We start from the raw sequence: 26,500 nt of genomic DNA on the forward strand, positions 1-26,500 counted from the left end.
GTTTAACTGCTCTGAAGTACTGTACTCTTGATGTTCAGTAACAAATCATGATATTTGGAAGGAAACCTACTACACGGCCTAGCTAAAATCTGTGAGGCAATTATAGCCTGAAAAATCTGTTTTTCATTAGAAACCCACACGGGAAGTGTTATGTGGATTTGCATGAGACTATGCAAAATCTGGCCTTCTGATGTCTTTTTTTTTTTTTTTTTTTTTTTTTGCATCCTGAATATCTTTTTTTTTTTCTTTTCTCTCCTTTTGTAACATCAGGAGAGCACGCTGAAACAGATAAATCATTTCCTTACCCAGTCAAGAGAATGTATTGTTCTACTCCTTCAACTCACAGGATTGTTTTTAAGAGAACAGTAACAGAATATTTGCTTATTGTTACAGTGCTGCCTTTTGCTTCCTTATTTCACTAGAATGGATCCCTGGCAAACACATATAAAGATTTGTCTACAACATATAACCTGTAAAGAAAGCAAAATTCAAAGGTAAAAAGAGAGCACATAACAGGCCAAATAAATACACAAAATATGTATGGCCTGAAGGGATTGAAGTACAAAGAAAAATGTTTAAGTCTTCTTCTTCTTTATATCAAGAAGGCACGAGTGCCTTAAAACGTGACACAAAACTTTCCCTGCTGGTTTTCCCTACATGAGGACAGTCTCTGGTGTGCTGTGGCTCTCTAAGGTTTTCCTTGCTGGCAGCAGGAACAACCAGAACTCAGGAATGCCACCAGCTTCAACTCATTGATTTTGTCAGCACATTTCTCTAGAGATAAATATGGCTTAAACCACATCATTTGTGCTGTCACGTGTCAGGACTGAGTAATGACACCCTATTCCTCTGTCAGCAGCAACATGAGGACACTGCTCTTTCAGAATGGTTTCACAGGGGGAGGTAAACCAGGGTGATTCAGCAATCAGGAAAATGCCATGTGCATGGATTAGGCAGGGATCCCATGCCTTACTTTCTGCTGGAAATGTCACAAAAGCAAATCTACATCTGTACAAGCTTCCAGGTACCATGATGGTACATCAGAGCAAAATGAACAAGGGAAAATGCCAGCTGGAGGTTTAAACAAGGAACAGTCACACAGACAGATACCCAAACAGGGCCAGGAAGGGAAGTCACTGTGTCTTACATAGACTAGGTTCAAGAAAGCTATTTTGTGGGGAGCATAAACATCAATTTCTTCAAAAGCACAGGCAATCTTTTGAGTAGCAGTTCAGCCATCAGTGATGCAGAATCTAACTAGATAACAGCAGAGCACCACTACTTTGGATTGATTCTACCGAAAAAAGTAATAAGGTGTGAGAAAATACCTAAGAAACAACTCAAGGACTCAGTAAAAAAGTTCTGAAGTGAAAAGCTAAAAAAAAACATATGGAAAGAAAACAAAGAATCAGAAGGTGGCAACCCAGCAATTCCATGGATGAACCCATTCTGAGACAAAGGCTGACCTGTCCTCAAATGACTAATGACAACCTGGGCATCAAAGACACATCCCATGTCTCACTGGAAATACTGACCATGGTAATACCTTCCCTAGCAGTATGTTGGTCCTGGTTAACTACTGCATGTATCAGACCATAAAACAATCCTGTGTATTCTGAAATCACACAAATCCTGCTTGCAAAGTCTCTCTCTACACAGCAAAAGATGCCCACTCCAAAAGTGATCCTCAGAGGAAGGAATTTCATACTCTAAGGAGGAGAATGGGTAATTTTCTCACTCAGAGGATAAATCCAGTGAAGCTGGTATTAAAATATTCTCATCAAGCTCCTGGTTAAATGACCATCAACTCCATGGGACTTCCAACCACCAGGGACAATCACCAATCTACAACAGGATCAGTAAACCTTTCTCTGACAGACTGGTGCTGAGGACACATGGACCATAAATTGTTCTACTAGATATCCAACAGCCAGCAATTCCCCATCTAGATGCAATGTCCAATCAGCCAGCCTCTGTTCTGTAGTCATAGTAACATAACAGAACTAAAGTTTAGCCTGACTTTGTGCACTGAATTGACCCAGGAGTTAATCCTGGACCCTCTCACAAAGCCAGCCTTAACAGCACCTCGGGAGCAGGGACAGAATTAGTAGTAGGGTAAAAAAAACCTGAGATATTAAAGGCAGCCTGATCTAGCAAACTGTGCCCCTTCCCAAAAATGACAGACAGCAGAGTAAAAAGAAAAGATGATCTGCAGTCCTAAGAACTGAATAAACCCACAGCTGGAGGAACACTATCAGCTGGAGCCACTGACGGTTGCCTTCAAAAGAGCCTCTGATGGAACTTACAAAGTGTAAGACTATTTCTGCTTGTTGTAAGGGACCAGACCCTAGTCATAAAATGCAGTTAAAACATAGAAGATGAAAGGAAACTTAGTACTTTCCAACATGCTTTCAAATTAGTCTGCTAGAATGGAGAAATATTTCTCACAGCTCTTTATCTTTTTTTCCTTTTCTCTGGCTCTTCAAGTCATTTTGAGATAATGAAAGCATTATAAAAGAAACAGAGAGGAACTAAGGACAACCAGGGCAAGCAAGTATGTTAGTTTTGGGGTTTTATCAGTCTGAAACCAATAATAAGAAAAACCAGATTGTGCATGCAGAATTACTAAAAGAAAAATGCAGATGTAAATAAGTATTGAATTCAAGAAGCAAATCATGAAATCTAGTATTTTAGGGAAATGGTCTGAGGACCTGAACAAAATTTATGCCATTTCTTAGTGAAATTAGTTTAAAAGCCAAGTTTTCTGTAATCACAGTGGACTGTACATGCCATAAAAAATATGCTGAAATGTTTTCTCCAAGAATCTTGAATAAAATATGAAACTGTAATAGTAACATGCTTCCAAAGAGCATACACAGAATTTTACTATCTCAAATTTGATTGCCATCAACTGGTTTTACACTGTGGGCAGCTTTTTGGAAAATGTGTCACATTAAATACATTTATGAAATACATTTCATCTTTTCTTCCTAAGTGGTCAGCAAAGTTAACAAATACATATACATATACATATACATATACATATACATATACATATACATATACATATACATATACATATACATATACATATACATATACATATACATATACATACAAAACCAAATTTAGAAGAAAAAATTAAAGACTTAATCATGGAGTTCTCAATGGGGAAAGAGATAAACATGAGACAAGGTGACATGGCAGCTTAAAATATGGAAGTTTTAAGATATAAAACTTGTGCTGAAATATGGAGAGAGATCTCTAAAAACCAGGTTCAGCCAACTGCCCTGCTCACTGCTCCTGTTTGATGCTGCACCAAGTAGTTACAACAGGGAGGCTCACTGATCACCCAGAACAGCAGCTAAACCATAAAATGTGATGACTTGAGGTGGAATGCAAAATGAGATCAAACCCTCACTATGAGGACTGAGTGAAGTAACACAGTTTGTGTTACTGGGAAACCAGGGCAGGGAAAATATACTCTGCTCTGAGTAATAATTTCACAGCATGGCTACTGTTTTGTAGTCCCTGTGAAAGGATGATGAAAAAATGACACCTAGATCCTCAGACTATCTCACTATTTCTGAATTTCTATCCCCAGCTTTTAGCGTGAGCAAAGGAAAAACAAGTAATTAACTAGCAATAAACACAGTTTTTCCATAAGCATGAATATTGCTCATAAAATGATCTAGCAACCATATTCCAGCAAGTCTATCAAGAATAATATTTAGTTCTAACACATTTTCAAATAATTGTTTCTTTTTTATATGGAATAATGGTAAGCAGTAACACCTGCATCTAATCTCATCATCTACCAATCACATAATTAAGATATTTCAGACATAAAAGATGAGGAAAAAGTACAACTTTTAAAGATTGCTTTGCTCCTCTTATATTTCTTATATTTGTGAAGTGACTGCACTTTCAGTTTTACTGTGTACATGAATTAGATTGTTTTGCACAGCTCCTCACTGCTTGTGTGGGAAAAATAATATATGTATATAAGGTCATGGCAAAAGTTACAGCTTTTATATATGTCTGTGTAAAATGTGCTGGTTTCAGCTGGGGCAAAATTAACTTTCTTCCCCGTGGCTGGTATGGGGCAGTGTTTTGGATTTGTGCTGAACACAGTGATGATAATATAGAGATGTTTTTGTTACTGCAGAGCAGGGCTTACACAGAGCCAAGGCCTTTTCTGCTTTTCCTGCTGCCACACTGCTGAGGAGACTGGTGTGCATGGGAGGCTGGGAGGAGACACAGCCAGGACAGACCCAGACTGAGCAAAGGGATATTCCAGACCGTCTGACATCATGGCTCAGTGTATAAATTGGGGGGAAAGGGAGAGAGTGATGTTGTTTTTCTCCCCAAGTCACTGCTAAGTGGGATGGGGCCCTGCTCTCCTGGAGATGGCTGAACACCATGGGAACCATGGGAAGCGGTGAATGAATTCCTTGTTTTGCTTTGCCTGTGTGCATGGCTTTTGCTTTCCCTATTAAACTGTCTTTTCTCAGCCCACGAGTTTTCCACCTTTGACCCTTGTGATTCTCCCCATGGTCCTGCTGGTGGGGACTGAGTGAGTGAGGCAGCCTGGGGCTTGGCTGCTGGCTGGGATGAAACCACAAGAAGTGTATATATATATAAATGACATGACATCCAGATCAATTCATACACCTCTTTTTCTTCTAAATCCTTCTTTCTATATCACCTAGAAATGTTTTGAAGCACAGTAAGCTGCCAGAAGGGAAAACAAAAAAAGTTCCTTGCTGGGAACAGAGAAGTCTGCAATATCCTTTACAAAAATAAAGATCTGTCAAGTACACCTACAGGAAAATCATAGCATATGGCAATTTTTTTTGAATGAAATTGTAAACAAGTGATCTTCATTTAATATTTCTAAACAAGGTCTTTAATGTGTGATAGACACTATTATTTCAAGGAAAAACGTATGGCTTATTCTGATGTCTACATTAACGTGAAACAGATGCTCACATATATTTGTTGGGGATATGAGAAAAGAAAATTAATTTCTTTGGTAAATAATTGAAGATATGAATAATTTAACTGTGTTTTGAAATTAGAAAAGCATATCTGAGAAGTAATCAATAGAAATAATTAGTAGGAAAAATATTTAAAACAGGTACAGAAATCTAATCTTCTATACTTCAGCAGTGAATAATTTTAAATTGTTAAAATATGCAATTTTTGTGATAATCCAAGCCTTCTAATAACACCAGATAAATCAAATCAATTATTATAATACGCAAGTCAAAAATAAACTTTGATAAAATTACAGCACTAAAGGCAATTCATTCCTTTCATATCCCATCTCAGATCAGATATGACCAGCAATGACATCAAAAATTTAAGTCAGAATATTAAACTAAATAGAATAATTCTTTCCAGATAGTTTTTTAAGTGGAAAGTTTTCTGTATTTTCCTTCGAAGATGTTCCCAGAAATTGTAGACCAGAATTATCTCTAAAAAACCCTAGACAAACAACAAATAAACAAAACCAAAAAGCAATACACAATCCCCGTGAACAAAAGAAAAATGAGTTGAAGTGACTAACAAGGCTGAAGAGAAATATAAGTGTATCTAGAATTAAATAATTTTCTTTTTTGTTTTCTATTAATTTGGTAAAAATCAAAAGCAGTTACAATTATATAAGTCTTTGATTTTGGAATTTCTTTCCTCTTCTTTTTCTTCTTAAATGATTTCAAACTACAAAAAATTCCTCCTAAAAATATTTTTCTTAGAAATTACATATTTTTCCACTCTGGTACTGTATGTTTCAGGAAACTTTGATTTTTTTGCAGGTTAAGTTGATAAAATAAGTAACAATAATCATTTAAATATATACTAAAGGTTAAGAAGCTACATACCTTGTGGCTGTTTAACCAGAAGCTGAAAAACAGATTCCTTACAGGTGGCCTGGGACAGGACAGATGCGCTCAGACACTGATTCAACAGCTCATGATCTAAAAAAAAAATAAAATTATCTGTGGAAACCCATTCATAATTGAAAATTGATGGAACAATTTCCCCAATAAAGCAGCTTCACAGACAGATGTGTTATAAAATACACTCTTGAATGGGAGCCCCTTTTTTCCCTCTCTGCTTAAAGGTTCTCTCAGTACTTTCCTCATTGTGAAGTATAGATACAGTATGGATATCTTTTTAAATAGAATTAAAATGAAATAACACAGCATCAAGAAAACACAACATTTAAAATGTTTTCAGTTAAATAACATTCAGAGATTGCTAAATAAACTGTTTTCTAAATTTAAAAAAGCAAGTAGCAATGAAAGCCAATGGTGAGATGAAATGTAAGAGACACAGGTTCAGGACCAGCAGTACAGACACAGCTGCAGACAAGGATTCCTTTCTCGTTGGCAAGTTACTGGATCAACCAACAGATCAGTTCATAAAGACAAAGGATTTAGACATTATTTAGGTTGTTTCACTGATCACTATCAATGCAGTATATAAATGAAAAGTGAAATAGGAAAAACTGGTTTGAAGTCCAATTTTATAAACAGGTTTTGGAAGAATTCAAGCAGCCAATGGAAATTCCTTGTAGGAAATAATGTCTAGCTGCTGACTCCAAGAACCTGAGACCAACAGATAGACTATATCTGTAAAATATGTCATAATAAAGTGTGGTAACACTGAATGATGACAGGAAGGTAGGATACACAGGACTCATCCAACAGCCAGGGAAGACTGTCATTTGGGGTTACGGAAAAAAGTAAAGACAGCTTTAAGAAACAGAATAATGATCAAGGATGTTCAGGAAGGCACAGAACAGCTCTCTTGGCACTATCATTCTTGGTTCTTGGAAGAAGAGAAACAGCCCCAAAATTATTTCATCTCAAGAACAAGGCTTCAGGTTTCAGAAATCAGCTTAGAGGTTCAAAGTTAGAATTGCAAACTATGAGGAAATACAAAAAGAATTGAAGGGCTCTTTCCAAATATTAAAAGATGGGCACATAAGAAAAGTCAGCACACTCATTTTAGTATATAAATTAAACAACTGTATCATCTTTTTTCCTGACCTGAGAGACTGCAGCAGCAAAAACAAGACTATAGTGAAATCTTCCTCTATAATGCCAATTATTCTGTAAGAATTATTTTCTATCCTTTTTTTCCAGGATGTTAATTAACTGAATACTTTAAATTTCCCCTACAATAAAAGTTTTGCAAACTTTAAAATATATGGTATTTATTTTTAGTTTATATCCTTCTACACATTCAGCTAAAAAGTAATTTTCACACAACTAGCTAACTAATCTCCAGAGATCTTTTTTTTCTGAAATATATAGTTTCACTGGAGGAAATTAAAGGTACTAGGTTATGCTTCATGATGCTTCAAAATTGCATTTATCAGTTCAGAAGTGAATTTATATATTGCACATTATTTTTTTAATTGGTAGCTAAAATAATGACTTGAATCATGTCAGAATCAGCACAAAGTGATGTTAACACTTGTATTCTAAATTGACTAGATGACTGAAAAGAGTATTTCTTCCCATCTTTACTGTTTCCCTCTAACACTGACATATATATATATATATACACACACACAATAATATTTAGTCCAATATATTTTGCCTGAAAGAAAAATGACCAAGTAGCAGACTTGTCTTCGAGTACTTAGTTCAATTGCATAAAGTCCCAGAAAGCAGTTTGAAAATATTTTGCGAAGTACATTTAAAAAGCTGCAATTCTAGTTTGGAAATCTTTGAATGGAAAAAGACACAGACAACCTACTGTGAATGCAGCCTTATCTTGGACATAGGGTAAGTCCTAATAAGCAACCTTATACACTGCCACAGATCCCAGCCCTGCTACTGCACGTAACACCGGATTCCAGAGGAACCAAACCACCTCCCTTATCCAGCTCCTAATTACTGCTGTAGCTTTAATCTTTGCTTTGAGCACAGCCCTTCAAACTCTGAAATGAATATCCTCTATAAAACCTGTCACACTTTTCTTCTTGAACTATATATTTGGACCACTGAAAATATGAAATTAAATTGTCACATTGACTGAGATAAAGCATTATCGTATTAAAAAACAGGGATAACATATTCTTAGGGATAATTCTTATACAGGTTAACTCTCTTGGCTCTGGTTTACACCGGAGATTTTAATAGTTTTAATTATTTATATCTTTGTTGCTTCCAAAAAAACTCTCAGTAGAAATACTATAGAGTTGTATTTACTATTACAGTGGTATCATTCAACATGAAACAGCTGAACTAGTGCAGGTTGCTAAACCATCTGTGATTAAAGTTTGCATGCTCTGTAGTTCTGGTCATTGGCTCATTTTGGGGAAAATCACCTGCTGTCAAATAAACATTACTCACATGACTATTCTTAATGTAGCTGTGAACGCTGATGTGAGTAAGAGCCACACATTTAATCATCCAAGTGTATAAATCCTGGGAAGAAAACTTACTGGTATTAAATTCAGTAAGAAAATACCTAGTTTAAAGAGGTCCAGGGTGGTAGTAGTAGTAGGTTTACTCGCTCTATAATTATCCCAAATAGAGGACTGTTTGTGCTACAACAGCAGTCAAAATTCACAGAAAGAAATATTTCTGAGGAATAATGCTCTTGGGTTTGACAAAGCTTCAGAGATGCAAATGAAAGCTTCAGAAATGGTCCAGATAGGACAATTCCCAATTAATGTCTCTTTTAATTCCTGAACTCTACAGTTTTAAACACAATTTCACATCTATATAGGGCAAAAACTGCCTGTGGAATGTTACTTGAAAATAAAACAGACAACTTGTGTAATTTTCTTTAAAGCATGAAGTAAATCTATAGATGTTGATGTTTATTGCTGTTACACTTTAATCTAGATGCCCTATTTTCATTGTTGACACACTCTTAAGAAGGGGCACATGGTCTAAAAGACAATTTCTAGAGATCAAGATCAGTCAGGCATGTCACTCTGACTTCTGAGTTGCTGCCTTCTGTTTATTTCCCCCTTCCCCCCTCTTTCTGGCATCCAGTAACACCAGCAATAAGCCTAACATATTATTCCTCAAGATACGTAAGGGCCAGGAATGCTAAACTGAACTTGTGCATCCACAATTTTGCTTATAAGACTAGATTTCTCTTCCTCTGGAAAGAAGGAAATAAGAATTCCCATTAAACATAAAGTAAATCATAGAATGAACATCTAAATACAGCTTGAATGTATAAATCAACTATCTTCTGGTAATTAAAACAAAGAAAACTTTATGTACAGCTTATGTTCACCAAGAACAACTGTATTAGAAAATTAACATTGTAATTAATCCAATTTAAAAATTCAAGATAAACTTTAAAGCACAGATATGATTATTTTTTTTAATAAAGATTGTGGCATAGAATTTATTTTTTCAAAGAAGACCTTTTGTAATTCCACAGATCACAGAAACATTAGATCATCATGATGTCGGGTCTACTGATTGGTAAAGAAAAATGAAGACTGAAAACTTCTGATGCATAAAAACATTAGTCCTTCACTGTCTAAGCCAAATCCTTCTGTCTCTGTCACCTGAACAACTCCCTGGGGAAAGTTCATGGCCAACAGCTAGAAATATGGCTGTTTTCACTAAAACAATTAAACAATGCAGTTTCTCCTGTTTCTCAGAATTTCACAATCTACAAGGCTTTAGTTACAATAATTAAGCTCCATAAATAATTTCTGACTAAGTTGCATCACATTTTGTGAACAGCACACTGGATTAGAATTCTTACAAATAATACCTCATAGCAATGGAATATTAAACTGTGCTGTCTGACACTAGATTTCTTCTCAATAAGACAAGCATCTCTTAATTGTGCTTGTTCCTGTACAAATCAGAATCCCAGCCTGCACTTTCCACTAGAATAAAGCATCCTGCACGCGTGAAATGTAACAGGAATCTTTATACCACAGATGTAATACACACCTATATTTCAAAGGTTTATACAGTCAGTTATTTCCTGGTCAAATAGGGTGGGTTGCACAGCTAGTAATTCACAACCCTTCTCATTCACACAGTCTGGCCTAAGATAAGCACATAGGGTAGATGGAGTGAGGGGAAAATACAAAGGGTTAAAATTTTAGCATGAAAATTGCATTACTAATAATGTAAAAGTTCACTTTGTCTTCAGGTCTTCCTGGAATGATGAGTTGATGAACAAAGCAATTCAAAACTGAGTTGCACCAACAATTTATCAAGGTACCTCTGAACTGAAGCTCTACCATCCATCATGTCAGTTCCTCTCCCTAATTTACATTGCAATCTCTGTCATCATCCATGTCGTTAATAAAGGTCTTGAATAATAGGGGCCCCAAAGCTGACCCCTGGGGTGCAGCAATCATTACCAGCCAGCAGCTGAATGTCAAGATGCTGATCACTATCATTTGAGACCAACAGTTCAGCCAAGTTTCCAATCCACTCAGCAGTCTGTTCATCAAACCTAGACTTCCTTAGCTCCCAAACAAGAATGTTGCAGGATACAGTTACAAAGTCTTACTAAATCATAGTATATTACATTCACTGCTCCTCTTTTATTTGCATAATCACTCATTTCCATACAGAAGGCAATCACATTTGTCAACCATGATTTGCACTTAGAAATCTATTTGACTACTCCTGATTACCTTCTTGACCTTCATGGGCTTGGACACAGACTGCAAGAGACTGTGCAAATCATGGGCAACACACTCTGCAAAAGGAAGTGTCCAATGACCCCACCAGGGCTCAGGTGAGGCTGATCATCCTACCGCTCCTTCAGTCTCTCTTCTATGACTTTTCAATGGAGGAAACAACCAAGACTTTTCAACAGCAAAATCTCCTGATCAACATTAATTTTCAGAGAAAACAACAGTCTCACAATCATATTGGCCAACTGTTTTATTACATTGTGAATTTCATCTGGAATTGTGATTTGAATACCTTCAGCTGCTCAACAGCCTGTCACTCTCCTACAGGCTGCCCATTTCCCTCTCAAAACAGGAAGCTCACCAACCTCAGCACTCATCCAACTGGTGAGGCTCTTGCCATTCACACTGCAGTGCCAGGGAGAAGCCTCAACAAGTCCTGACTGCCTCAGGCCAGAGTTGCAGCTTCCACCCTCACAGCTTCCATTTGGATTACAGAAGTAATGACTGCACAATCGGAATGACTGCTCAAGAGCAGCTCTTGTGGTGTGCAGTCAACATTTACGCTTCCTTTCCTACTGTGAGAAGCACTTTGGAGCCTTGTGTATGTGCACTGAATGCCACCTGCTGCAGCACCTGCCCTGTGTCCATGTGAGGAGCCAGTCTGCAGTGCTCCTTGTCACTCAAGGACACCTAGATGCCAGATAAGTAGGAAGCTGAACAAGGCTCTTTCTCTCGATTCCAGCATCCCCTCCTCTCTGCCAGGTGCCCTGCTCAGCAGCTGAACTCTGGCAACATCCCCAAGATCCTGGCCATGATTCACTTGGCCTGTAAGCACTGAATACTCTGCATGCTGTTTCTTCTTCAAATGCTTCCCAGAAGAGAACATCAACTGAAATTCACAAGAGATCTGGTCATTTACAAATGGTACTCTGTTTTGTGACAGTCGTGAATGAAAATATTTCAGCAGTTAAACAGGAGAAACTGCACTGAAGTCTGACAAAAAAATCTGGTCAGGAAAAGTACAGAGTGTGTAGTCATGAGATGCAGATGCTCTTGATCTTTTAAGTACACATATTTCCAAGATCCCCCTATGTGAACTGCATATGTGGACAAAGCTGTATTTCTTTATTTCTAATTCTTAATCAGAAGGTAGGATTAAAAAGCATGAGTTAAATGCAACAAATAAACGTGAATCTACATTTTTTAAAAATCACATTTCTTCACTTATTCTGTGTACCACAGACCCCGAATCACAGCACAAGTGTTTAAACATGGCTTAAAACTTACCTTTGAACAGGCTTGATTTTGCTATTCTCTTATGATTTTGTTGCTATTTCTCTTACATTTATTTATTTATGAAGATAAAACTGGAAGGTTTATCTTCCATTTTTGATATTTGTAGATGAAGGGACATGCTTTGGCACCTGTTTTTTTGATGCTGCCTACATGTTATGTTCAAGTAGGTGGAGATTCAGAGAACCTTTCAAAACCTTCTGATGCACTTGAAGTGAAATTTCCTCTTTGACTGAGTAAATTTTAGTCATCAATGAAAATGGGGATTTAGAACCTGAGTTCTTAAAAGCATTTGTGAAATCCCAGTATGGACAGTTACTTGCCAATCTCTGATAATTCTGGATTTCATATTACCCTTTAAGGCTTGTTTGAAAAGAATGATGAAACACTTGCTTGGAAGGTCATCAGGAAAAAAAAAAAAATCCCAAAGAAATGTCTTGCCCTTGCTCTCTTACTAACTCCTTTAGTTACCCAGGATCTGACCAAATAATATAAAATATTTGAAGGTAATTGAGGAACAAAAGCAAAGCGTTAGCTATGTGGCTTAGGCACAGCTACCAAAACACATCCCAGGAGTCTCCTGTTACCAAAATGCTACAGTGCAGTACACAGCCAGCAAGCAGCTGCACATCCACATGGGGCTGCATGACCTAAGAAGTCCTGTGAACAGTTGGTACAGGTTTGTGCTCTTTCTATCTCCCACAGGACACTCTGTACAGAGTTTTCAGGGTGGATGTGGACAATTCACAGGAACTCTATTGCCAAAAAATGGAATGAGGAAAATTTAATCACATCCCTTCCACAATTTTAATGGAACCCAAGGAGCTTAAATTCCTTCCCCAACTCAAAAAAAAAAAAAAAAAAAAAAAAAAAAAAAAAAAAAAAAAAATCCAAAACCCTGTACCTGCCAGCTTGATATCTACCACCACGTTTTCAGCAGTTGGATTTTCAAAGGATATGACAACAGAGGAGTACTCGCCAATGCAGGCACTTATGGTGGTTGCTTCCATCTGCTCAGGAGGAGCTCCAGATCCCGTCAGATGAAATATTTGTTCTCCAAACTGTGAATGAAATGTGCCATTATTTATTATTTGATGAGTTGGAGATGTACGTTTAAAGTGTTTTGCCTGCTTCTTTATTCTGCTGTTCTGTGTCTCTGCTATAACTGAATTCTATTTTTGCTCTCTTTTTTCTTTCTTCAAGTTGTTGTTACTCCAAGTATTGCTATCTGGAAATCAATAGTTTCATTCCGGGAGATGTACGCATCTCCTTTCTGTGTTTAATTTCTGACCTATTTCAGGCACATAGTATTTAACTTCCATCCAACTACTCAGAGCTTTCAGTGTAGGGAATGGAAAGTTGTAGGTGGCTGCAAAAGCAAAATTCAAAGCACATATTTTAAAACCTGAAAGCAGATGAAGAGAGAAGTTCTCTCCAGAAGACGAAGGAAGAAAGAAAATAATTCTTTTATGGGACAGCAGTAGAATCACACAAAAAGTTAAAAGTGCTACTCCAACGATAATAATGAACATTAACCTTTAGACAAAGAAAAATCAAGGATATTGGAAAGAAATAATAGATCTAAGATTTCTGTGGACCATCAGGTTGCAAAGATAAGGATACTGTGTCTTCTTGAACTGACCTTGGATATATACTATTTATATTAGAATTGCTGTCTCCTTCTTTTTATTCCTAATAAATATTTAAGAGATTCTGAAAATAAATGCTGTGCCAACACCACCTGCAAATAACCGGTCTGTTCAACATACTTTTTCAGGAAAAAAGAAATGCCACGTGACTTCCTTCAGTATTTGTTTTCTTCATATAAAAGAATATTCACTTTTTTAATATTACTTAAAACACTACTGAAAACTGCTGGTAGCACTCAACTGGAATAATTCAAAGGTCAGCAGTCTTTTAGGATATCTGAAACTCAAAAAACAAAACAAAACAAAATACAGAGAGGAAATTGCAAAGAAAGCAAAGGCTTGATTTAACCACTTCTTGTATGACAAAATATTACCATTCACATTGTACTATCAGTTTTTCCTTTTTATTCCAGCTGCAATTTAAAAACAGCTAAGAGGTCATGCTGATGACTCATGTCTCTTTATTTACTTGTTTCTTGTTCAACTTTAGGAAAAACCACAGAGAAAAAAGAAGTCAACAATTCTAAGGTGTTCAAAGTAAAAAGCATTTTCAGATAAAATGAAAGGAAGAATTCACTTTTTTCAAGTGTGTGACCTTCTAAAATTCAGATCAGATTAAAAAATGAAACAATTTTAATTTTTTAGGAGGGTTGGGAAAAGCATCAAGAAATTTAATTTCAGAGGTGACACTCCTAAGAAGTGCTAGTCTCCTAGCATTCTTCAGCAAAACTCATTACTGAGAACACTAAAATTATTCATTACCTGTTCTAGCTCCTAGGCCAGTATGCCACATTTTAATATGGTAAACAGAATAATCTCTGTGTAAAACTAAGGATAAAACAAATTTTAAGTTTTGAACATCTTCAAGTTTGCTCTTTCATTATGCACCCAATCACTACACTTCACCTTGACCTACATGCTGAACCTCTTACTTCCTTGCCTATCATAAATAGTATCTAACCTGAATCCCAAGTGTGATAATCCCACATTTTCATACCTTTGGGCATTTGAAGGTTATCGTTGCCTTGTGATTGCGTCTTCCAAGGGCAGAGGGACAGAATCTCACGGGCAGCTGAGTGGTGGAATGAGGAGGAAGAGTCAGCTGTACAAACACAAGAAAGAAGCAAAAGAAAGGAGAGATAAGGGAGAGAAAATCAATTTTTTGGGGTCAGTTTCTGTTTTGTGCTTTGTACCAACAGTGTTGATGTGTATGTGATTAATGTGTTCCACCAGATGCGTTTCCCCCTCTCAGACAGCACGGGCTGCAAAGGCAGCGAGTTATTGCAGCAAACAATCCCAGTGACAGTCCCGGCACGTCCACTGCCTGGCAGCTGCAGGGCTGGGGTTAGGACTGCTCCAAGGACACGGACGGCAGCTCTCCAACACCCTTCCAACAGCATGCTGGTGTCTGATCGTACCGATGACACTGAAGGCTTATCGCAGTGGCCCCCACAGACACAACCTGGCTTAGAAAGGAAACACATGCCAGGTTTTAATAAACCAGTGCTTTGTCTCTCTTCTCCGTACCTTTAGCAAAACCAACACTGTAAATAATGTTGCGAGTTCTCTCTTCGCCTCAAGTATTCTACTTGAGACTCAATTGCACAGGCAAAAGCAAAGCAGATGACTATAATGGATTAATCTCTGTTTTCAAGAACCAGAGAGGCAGTAAATGAATTAAATTATGAAGAATAAAAGTGCCAATGCATTTAGAGAGTGATCAGCCAGAATCACTGAATACACAACTACTATGACTATTTCTTTAATTAAAAGCAGGTATGAAGACTTTTAATATTATATATGTGTAAATAATGTTTGCATGTAAGAAGAGATAAAAAGGAAATTGATTGATATTATGAGCAGTTAACCTGTGTTTCATAAAATGAATATAGTTTGCAATAAATGAAAGTCAAAACAACACCCTACAACAGCTGGGAGTGACAAAATACACATACAACTACCAGCTCCTAGCATTCCAGCATGACTGAAATAGAAACCCCAGGAGAAGTCTGTTGTTACCACAGAAGTCGCTGTCCAAATGTGCCATCTTTTAAGCTCTGCGGCCTTCATTGACCCCACCCCGCAGGTGGGCCTTCCAGTCAGCCGGCCAATCAGAGGCAAATCAGTGCTGCCCCAGTGTGTGATTGATGGATAACTCTGCCAATCAGAGACTGGGTTAGCACCACCCATTGATTGATTGATTGATTGACAGCTCAGCCAGGCGTGGGGGTCTGGGGTCACTGCCTCCCCACAAAGCAAGGCCTGGCCCGTCCCCAACCCCGTACACATAGAGGCGTTGTCTTGGCACATTGATCTCATCCAGTCTCTGACAGAGCCTCGGTTGCTTTTCTTCCCTGCCAACCTAGAGCTGGGCCCACGCAGGAACCATGGCGTTCCTGGTCTTGCCAGTCATCCCATAGGTGTATTCATAGGGTAGAGTTACCTGGAATAAAACACAGATCCTTCCAAACAGTGTTACATTGATAACATATAAAAGCAAATCTTCAATTGAAATGCCTTCAGGGTGCACGATATGGCAATATGCACACGTAATACAGTAGTTCTACAATTATTATAAGGTTATTTGATTGTTATAGATATCAAATATTGTCCAATTAGAAGAGCAGTTGGTTAGGTAATTCTACCCTAGGTACTGCCCTACTGGAATTAGTCCAAGGGCTTCTTTGCCCCATTTCTTTTGTGTCTTCTCAGATTCTGGTTGGAAAACAAAACCTCTTTGTTGTAGATTCTCTTCTTGAAAGTAAGACTAAACAGTATTTTACTAATGTGTTAGAAGGCTAGCTTATTTTTCTAAAATGTAGGGAAAAAAGGGTAGGAAAAGTACTAGAAGCTACTACCATGTATAAGCAGTCTCCAAAGCCACAAATACATGAAAATATATAAAAAGGTAAAAAATCTAGTCATCAGTACCAGCTCAGAGAGGGATGGAGATGTTGATGTGCCTTGCACAACAGATATTCCTACTGATGGCAGTGGGAGGTACGTTGTGGAGGAGGACAGAGGTCAGGTGTGCTCAGCTGATACACAAAACTTGAAATGTTATTTTCTTTGTTTGGGGAGAAAGTTTTAAAGTAATGCATCAGACTACTGCCATAACAGTTAATTAAACTTCCATTTGCAGTCCACTTCCTACCTACTAGTCAGACCCATTTATCAAATGAAGACCTACAAATGGAGAAAGAACCAGAGTAGAAAACACTCCTTCCCAAATACTTTTGAATAAAATGAAAAAGTAAGTAAAGACAGGATGGCATAGAATGAGACTACATAATTAAATTATACTAAGATTTTTAAACATTGAGTAATTTCAGTAAGACATCCACATTATTCAGAATAATAACTCTTCCACAGAGATGCAAACAGACAGGAGTTTGATTTCCAATAAGTATTACTTGACATATTATCATTACTCAGAAAATGCACTTCCACAATGAATCAAAATAGACAACATGGAGATATGATAATCCAGCAGACTGCCTGCTCTGAAAGCAGAAAGGATTGTTAATCTTTACAGTATAGATTTGGTTTTAAAAATTCATTTTGTATTATACAGTATGATGTTCTGTGAATGCAAAAAGTAATGTTTTGAAATAAGCTGGGCAAAACAGACTACTTATTTTCTACTGAAATTAAAGAAAAAAAAAAGCTTTTAAAACTAGAATTGAAAAATAATGCTAAACAATTTATTTTAAAAAGGTCATAGAATCATTCAATCATTCAATTAAACATGCTGATGCTAAAACATCTCCTGCCTTTCATTTTGTTTACATAAACAAGTGGCTTCCACGATACTTATCTGAAAAGGAACTGATTACCATTTCATCTCTTTATAAGATGTCAGATATAAAAGTTCAAATAGAGAAACTGAGTCTAAAGTAAAGTACAAATGCATTATTTCTGTTATAAAATGAAGAAAGGAGGGGAATTTTTCATTAAATCTAAAAGCTTGCTCTCCACTCTGTACAAAACAATACTCGTGGTCATTAAGAAAATCCTTAAAGCTTGCACACAGAGATTGCACTCCTCTCAGACAGCCCTTTTCTATTAAGTTATTTGTTCTCAAACAAAATTGTGTTTCAAAGCCAATCATGAAAGAATACAGCTTAATGGAAAAGGTTTAGGCTAGTTATAAACCAGGAGAATAGCAAACTCAAGACTTACAATGAAGTATGCTTCTTTTTGGCCACAGAGATGATTTTGTAAGAGGGTTTTTTTGTACATTGTAATATGTGTGTATATCAGTATCATACACATATATGTGAAATATATCAATGTATTTATATAGAAGAAAAGAGTAAATTGGGGAATATATTATTGATGATTGAAAATTTTCAGCTGTTAAATGCTGAACCTGAATCCTTTTCTGCAAAAGATAAAGATAGTTACGGTCAGGACAGAAACACAAAACTCAACATCCCAATGAATTTTTGCCCAGATAGCCCAATATGCTAGTGAAAAACAAGCTGGAATTTTACAGCAACATTCTGAAAATTCACTTCCATTCTGGCTTTTAGATAATTTGACAGCATTTATAAAGTTATTAAGTTAGTTTAAGATTGACAAGAAGGGAAACAAAAATTAGGTATAACTTGTTAAAAAAAAAAGAGGAAAATTATATGAAAATCCAAATCCCATTAATGGGAATCCTTGAAAGCTTTTATCAAAATTTTGAAAGAAAATCAAGATGTTGTATTCCATTTAAACTGACTTAGTCTATAATTGCAAAGCCACAAGTAAAATATGCAGTTTTTTTCCCATTTTTATCAATTTACAAAGGGTAACAGAGCTGCTTCTAAATGTCATGAAGCTGACAAGGATTTAAAGCCTTAAAATCTCATTTAAACTTTATTATGTACCCTGAAGTTGAGGAATATTTGAGCCTATTCCGAAATTACCTCAAAAAAGCATATTATTAATGTTGTCCATACTTGAAGTTGAATCATATCTATAGAAAATAACCCCTTGTGATATTTCAGTAATGCACTTTTTTCCAAACTGAAACTGTAAAAAACAAACTTCCACACACATGATAAGAATTATTTTTTTTAAATTCTGAAATATTACTCAAAATTTTGGTTATTACTTTTAAGCAAATATCTGAAGGGAAGTAAACAAATTCTTTGATATCACTGTTAAATCTGGTTTATCTAACATAACTCAGGAACTGAAGAAATCAATTTGAGACATTTTCTGATCGACAGCCTAGTACATTCAAAAGTCCTACATCTTAGATGACGCAAAAACAAACATGAAAATTTACATGAAATATAAAAGTGATTGACCTGACTCTACTAACTGCCTTCGAATATAATGTATCTTCATTGGACAATCCCATCTTCAATCTACTGTTCTAATAATTCGCTCTTTTCTGTTGCCTTTCATCTGCAGGTTGCTCAAATCGGAAGCTTTCCACGGACAAGAAAGGATTATTTGCTTTAAAGAGAGCAGAAACTTGAATGATTAAGATGGGAAACTTCTTCCACATAGAGCAAAGGCTTTGAAATGGGTATTAATATAAACCAATACCTGAAACACAGGGCATGGCTGATGAGCAGTAATCTGGAATTTGAATGCAGTGTTGTGTGGAGATACTAAGCCTAGGATGCAAAATATTCAGGAGAAGAAAGAACATCTGGAGTGCTGTCTGGTTCTGGGTTCCCCAGTCAAAGAAATACAAGGAATTACTGGAGAGGATCCAGCAGAGGCTACAAAGGTGATTGGGGGTCTGGAGCATCTCATGGAGAGAGATGCGGCAGGAGCTGGGCCTGTTCAGTCTGGAGAAGAGACAACTGAGAGGGGACCTCATCAATGTTTACAAGTATCTGAAGGGCAAATGCCATACTATTCCCAGTGCTGCCTAGTAACAGGAAGTTCCATCTTAATATGTCAAAAAACCTCTCTCCTGTGAGGGTGACTGAACACTGGATCAGGCTGCCCAGAGCAGCTGTGGAGTCTCCATCTCTGGAGATATTCAAAACCTGCCTGGACACAATCCTGTGCAACCTCCTCTGGGTGAACCTGCTTTAGCAAGGGGGTTGGATTAGATGGCCTCTACCCCAACCATTTGTGATATATATGCCACCTCCTGACTTTGTCACCGAAACCAAAGGAAATCACATAACCTCTCCAGACATGGATCTGTAATGGAAGATATAGTTTTAAAAAGGGCAGGTATATGAAATAAATATCAGGTAGTTGCATACAGCAACCAAAACTATCCTGTAACTGGAAGAACTATTGCAGTTAACAAGGAACATTTCAAAATTCAATCCATAAATTATATACAGGACTGAGGATAATAAAAAGGAAAGAGAGAAAATTACTTTTGCTAGTGTTAAATGTGTCTTTTCCTACACAATGCGATGTAGCTATTGTTGATGTATGAACCTCTGGCGATAAATTATAAGAGCAGAGATTTTTTTTTCTTGTTGTTAATTTCCTGCACAAGATAATACGCAATCTGCAGCAGCCAAAAGTCACTAGGGTTAAATCTAACCCACTTCTGTGTCAATGACCTGAACATAATACATATATAATACTCCCAGATAATTAATATAGTTTGCATCTATTATGTTTCTAAGCTCCTACTCAAATACCAATTCATTAAATGATTAGTAACACCACTTGTCTAGGTTTAACATATTGCATAAAGATGTATTATTATGCATGACAGAAAAGACAGAGTAGAAAAAATGTCCTGTTTTATACTTTTAATTTAATGGAATTCTACATAGCAATATACAGGGAAGCTGAGTAAAAAAGTTTGATCTCCTTTAGCTGTTACAGTCAGAGGCCATTTCAGGAAGACTTGGTCTAGCCATACTGGTAAGTTGAGGCTGAAAGCTGTTCAGTTTCTGAAAACCGAACCTATAATGACTACGTATCATTCCTCTATTTCCCCCATACGGTATTTCATATCTTCTTAGCTTTATTTTATTACAATATTCCTCTCTTCTCTCTCTGACCATTAAACCATTTTTCAGGAATAGAACCATAAAATTGTGGAATACTTTGCATTGGAAGGGACCAACCAGCTCTGGTGTCTCCCCTGGATTATCTTCTTCATGTCTAGAAAAGACACCATTTCTTTGCTGCCCAGCACAGATTGATTTATTTATTTATCTATCTATCTATCTATCTATCTATCTATCTATCTATCTATCTATCTATCTTAAAGGTTCTGAATTCATATCCTCAGAGGCAGTGATGGAGGTATCAATGCCAGGTTTCCATGCATCTGCCCTCCCTTTTCTCATTTCCCCATCATGAAAAGGCCACATATTTCATAGAATTAACTTAATAATATCCAAAGAATTGCTTACAGGACCTGTACTATTAACTAGCATTCAGTGGTCAATAACAAATATTTTTCTAAACCCTGACCACCTGGAACTCTAGCAAATCTCAATGAAAATATAAAAGCTGGGCCAATCTACACAATTGTTAATCCTAGAAAGGATATAAACATTAGGCAGCAAGATGGAAGGGCTTCTGTGATGGAGAAGGGAAAAGTGGAGCACATAAGAACAAGAGGGTTAAGATTTGCTCTAAAGAAATCACTCTCAAGGTAACTGAGTTTGGAGAATAAATCAATTCTAGGTATTTGCCTGAAGCTTCTTTGCAGCTATATAGATTAAATTATTATTCATAGTCCTTGCAGGTTGCTTATAACTGCCATGACTATGAGATATTCTTGTATTCTTCCATTAATAGTTTATCTACTAACCTAAATATCTACCTAGTTATGCTGTTGATTATGAGATACTTATGAAGGTTCTAACCAGCTACTTTCTTTACAACTTCTTCTTCTAATATCTCCTGAATTATTTACAACCTACACTGCAGTCCTGCTGAAAACCATTCCACAAATTATTCCAGGAAAAAAAAAAATCATCTGTACTTCAGCTTGAGTTGCTTTTCAAGTTTAATTGTTTTCCTCCTCAGGCTATAAAATCTCTAAAATACGTATTTAAAATGTCAAAAAGATTGTATGTTCTGAAGCCACAGTACAATAGAAAATTTAATTTATTTTAAAAAGAATGCTCTCTTCTATCTTTTTTGTGAAAGCACAGAAATATTACTTACAGGTTGGTTTGGGTCAGTCTCAACTGTAAAATGGCTGGGATCGCTGTTAACCATTTGTAGCACCAGAGTTTCATGAGTAGGATTAGCAAGAGGTATGTTTGTATGAGCCCATCTGGAAAAAATCAAATATACAATAGTGATTAATTACAAAGTTTCTTCTATTACCATTATGCTTTATTATGCACAGGCTGGTTTTGTTTTGTTTTGTTTTGTTTTTAATTATTTCCTGAAAAAATCTGGATTTTTCTGTTTTAAAAACGATAATTAAGTTTTATTGCATTAGCACTTCCCCACTAGTGCAGAAACATATTTAGTAATTTGAATTATTATTAATGATCATTATTAATAACGATAAATCCTGAATTCACTCAATGTTACATTTTGTTCATTTGTTCTGTTGTTTATAACAGCATAATCATAGAATCATTATGTTGCATATGCATCATACATTTTAATGAGAATAGTGACCCTCTCAAAAGAAAGATTGGAGTATGCTGATTGCCTAAGTGATATGCTTTAAATCAGCAGACTCTATTTTACAGACTTTCCTTCTTTATTTTCCAGTTAAAGAATAATCATGACATACGTTCAATAGGGACAAAATTTTAAAAATAATTCATAAGGCTCCCAATATTTCCTCTATTCTGGTCAAAATATTAAATTTTTGTTTTTAGTGAAGTTATATGACCATAAATCACATTCTTGTTGTAACACCAAGGGACACAGAGAAGAGATTCAAGGTGAATAAGTGGAAACAGTAAATAAGAAAATTTTGAAAAATGAGATACATATATTGGTTTTGCTGTAATTTATCTCCTAATGGATATTCCCTGTAGTCAAAGCTGTGGCAGGTCAACTGCCAGATTGCTCCACATATTTATCATCTGGAGAAAAATGTCTGTTAATCATAGCTAAATTAGGAAGAAAAAGGAAAATATAAAAAGCAACATTCAGAAGATATTTCAGTCCAGATTTATGACTGTAACTGCTCACAGGTGGACTCCTTCCAACCCATACAGTGACATAAATCCCCATCAGTGAGCAGCAAACTTGTTTCTGACTGTCAGAGCACTGTATCGAGATCTAAAAAACCTGAGAGTAAAGAAAAATTACAAAACTTTCACACAGGAACTTCAGATTCCCTTGATAATTCCCATTTTTCACATTTACCATCTCTACTTTTTTTTGGTGGGTTGATTTGTGTGTGTGTGTGTGTGTGTGTGTGTGTGTGTGTGTGTTTGCTTGGTTTGGTTTTGGTTTTGGTTTTTGTTGGTTTTGGGGGGCTTGGGTTGTTTGTTTGTTGTCTTTTGGTTTTTTGGTTTGTTTTTGGGTTTTGGGTTTTGGGTTTTTTTGGTATCTTCAATGACTCCACTGTGGAGCCCATAACAGGATGGATAAGGAAAGATGAAAAATATCAGGGAGAAGGCTTCCTTCCTTAGAGACATTTGCTAAGGGATGTGTTAAATCTACCCTGACGCAAACAAAAAACAGGTCTGACTGTGATAGTCCCAGAATTTGGGAATCTGAAGAAGGATTAAAGGATGAATTGTTAGAATTTTTTTCTCTTCTCTTTCAAGAATTGGTTAGAAATTGATTCTATGTTATCAATGGGTTCTTGGCTTCTAATTTGATTCCAGGTAATGTTTCAAAGACACAAATTCCTAAATTTTTCAGATCAATAGAAAAAAGAATATAGCGAGGACACAATGAAAAACATTATTCTTATATTCATTTGCTAATGCTTCTTCTGCATTCAAAGAAAAGGTGGTAGAATGAAAGTTAATCTGTTAAAATCTCCAAATTTTAACCAACCAGAAATGCTTCAAACATGTGATGACATTTACAGTTCACATCTCTGGGTACCTAGTAAGGGAGTAAACCCATTCAAAAAACTCCCAAAAAATTATTCTCTTTCTTAGACAATACACAGATGTCTATCTGCACTGCCTTTATATGCTCAACATACATTAATGCAGCCAATTTACTTGGGCTGTCTCATCTTTTCATGAGGCAGAGAAATTCCCGGTAACTGAACTGCAACTCCAGTGCCATCATTGACTGCCATTGTCCTACACTTCGCACTTCAAGAAGAGTGCTGATGACACTGCTGGACACCACCTAAAAGAGCCTTGGCACCATCCTCTTGGCTCCCACTTTTGTGATATTTATATGTATTGAGATCCCCTCCCAGCCTTCTCCTCTGAGAGAGCAGAACAGCTCTCACAGTCTCTCCTCATGAGAGAGATGCTCCACACCCCTCATCATTCCTGTGGCCTTCACTGGACCCTCTCCAGTAGTTCCTTGTCTTTCTTGTACTGAGGAGCCCAGAGCTGTCCAGAAGTGGACACGGTGTTCCCCCGCATATTTACAGGTACATAGGAACTACAGCATGCATGCACTTGTAAAGGGAACAGAAATCTCATTTGAAAAACTAAAAAGTGGGCTCTGAAGAGTTTTAGATAAGAGTTTTGACAGGAAGAGTTGTAGCTAATGGGGCTAATCTTTTCCAACATCCATTTTACCTGAAGTAGGAAAGGATGACTTGTCATTTTCCACTAGACCATTTGTGCATGTAGTTTCCAAGCAGTGCATGCCAGAGAAAATTATGAGTGCCAGAAAGCCTGAATAAAAAGGTTTGAAGTAATTCCTAATTCCTAAGAGCAATAGCCTACATAGTAGAGAAAAATTATGGTTTTTACTCCAGTCAGCCCAGAATTTTAAAGTAAATGCCAGGAAATAGCACAACTTTTTTTTCTTTAGAACATAATAACAAAGGCATCTGTGCATCATATTTGAACAGCAGAATACATCCACTCACAAAAATTTAATCAGGTAAAATTTTGTGTTATGCTCTCCAACAACATTTCTGCTCAGTCTGTAATGTATATTAATTACGTATTTAGTAAAAGATATGCAGAAGTAAGTGGAATTTAGCATGCAGGAGAGCAGTGTGTCCACAGAAACTATTAGGAAGTGGAGGTAATAAGAGGAAAAGCACTACTGTAATTTTGACATTCTTCAAAGTCTTATCCTCAAAGTTTTAGTTTATGTCTTGAAAGTCAGAACTGAACTGAACATGATGCTATTAAAATGCACCTTGAAATTTTGTTGAAGGATGGTAATAATTGGGTTTACTTCTCTAAGATGTTAATTTTCTTAACACTTGCAGTATTTCAACCATTTCTACCCACAGGACCTGCAGGACAGAAGTTGCATTATTTTGCCATTTCTTAAGACGTTAAAAGATATTGCTAACTGGTATACAAGCATTTGTAAAGCCAGGATTGTCAGTAAATTCCTAGTTCAGAGAGAAGAAAATTAAGCCTACAGAGCTCTCTCTAATGGATCTTGGTGCTTACATTCTGCAGTATTGGCAGAGTGATTTCTATAAAAATAATTCAGAGGAAGTTTACATAGAGGCTAGAATTTCATTTCAATTGTTTTTCTGCAAGGAATATTTCACCTTTCTGCAAATATATCTAAAAAAATATTCTGCAAGCTACTACAGCAGACATAGAGCACTATTCTTTAAACTCTTCATATGTTTTCCGTGACGCTTAAAAGCAGTGACCAGTCCAGCATTATGAGCTACTCACTTACTTTCCAAGCTCACATCTTATATCAGGTAGCCCAGTTGGTGATGGCTTCTCTACATTAAACTTCAGCTCATACCAAAATTCCCCAACCACATCTGACCGGAACATGACACTAAAAACAGACACATAAGCTTAATATGACAGCTATTTTTTTCAGAACATTAAAAAAAACCAAACAAATTAAAATTCAGGAGAAATCTAATGAGTTGAACACTGTGAGTTCTTCAATTAGATCATATTTTTCCTCTAACACTTCTCGCTGGTATCTGAATTCAGCTACCAAGTCTAATAATATTTAGAAATACTGATGCAACAAAATCTCTTCTTCATCTTTCTCAAATTCTACCAATAAAATTCATTTGTTTCTTGTAGTTTTTGTTTGTTCACTAGCTTTAATCAAAAATACATCCCCAACATATTTCAGCTTTTAAGAGTAAGCTTTAATTTCATTTCAATATCACAGTATTTTCTTTTTAGCCCTTTGGAAGGGCAAAGTAACAGAAATACTATACACTACTTTTAAAAAGGAAAATATTTTCAAATCTGGCGATAAAAACTGAGGAATAGATACACACACATTCCTATGAGCATTGCAAAGAGATACACTTCAAGGAATATTCAATATACTGTTTTGATATACAATCAAGGATTTTCATGACTGAAAATTGCTTGCTGCTAGGTGAGAAATGCACAGCAATATATTTCAGTTACAGACATTCTAATACAGTCCTTTCCTACTCCAGAATTCCCTTGCTATTTCTCGAGGATTTTTGTGTAGCTGAGTCGTAATAACATTAAACCAAAGCATATAAAAAGCATATAAAAACTTATAGGAAATGCACTGTACAAACCCATGACCTTCTAAGGATGAGTTATTTTTCTAAATTATAGATAACTACGCCTATTCCATGACTTTACAGTTCCAGACTATCCCGTGTGCCAACAGAGGTTTTAAAGTGAGTGTAAAACAGCTCTAAGAAAAATTCAACCATTTGAAAAGTACACCTGCCACAATCCCTTTTTCAACAGCTCTTCCCAACTGCTAACATAGCAAAGGAAACAGACCATGGCCTTAGAAAAAGAAGTGAATAGTGTGGATGTAATGTGGAAGTACCTCTGTCCAGCTGTAACTGCAGTCTGTGGGAGCTACTGCAATTGAAAAGATCTATTACACACTTCTAGAACAAAACTGCAAAGACATTTCG

At 36.4% G+C, this 26,500-nt stretch overlaps 1 protein-coding gene across 1 annotated transcript in view; it reads right to left on the reverse strand.

The window, feature by feature from the left end:
• Positions 1-26,500, reverse strand: part of CFAP47 (cilia and flagella associated protein 47) — a 267,594-nt gene that overhangs the window by 56,826 nt on the left and 184,268 nt on the right. Inside the window, exons 53-57 of the mRNA XM_040055880.1 lie at positions 25,300-25,407; positions 21,700-21,811; positions 14,591-14,695; positions 12,849-13,005; positions 5,886-5,981 (exon numbers count right to left, since the gene is read on the reverse strand). Of these exons, the coding sequence (XP_039911814.1) occupies positions 5,886-5,981; positions 12,849-13,005; positions 14,591-14,695; positions 21,700-21,811; positions 25,300-25,407 (578 nt within the window). The remainder of the gene's footprint in view (positions 1-5,885; positions 5,982-12,848; positions 13,006-14,590; positions 14,696-21,699; positions 21,812-25,299; positions 25,408-26,500) is intronic.

This window comes from Hirundo rustica, chromosome 2 (assembly GCF_015227805.2).
Source record: "Hirundo rustica isolate bHirRus1 chromosome 2, bHirRus1.pri.v3, whole genome shotgun sequence".
Lineage (NCBI taxonomy): Eukaryota > Metazoa > Chordata > Aves > Passeriformes > Hirundinidae > Hirundo > Hirundo rustica.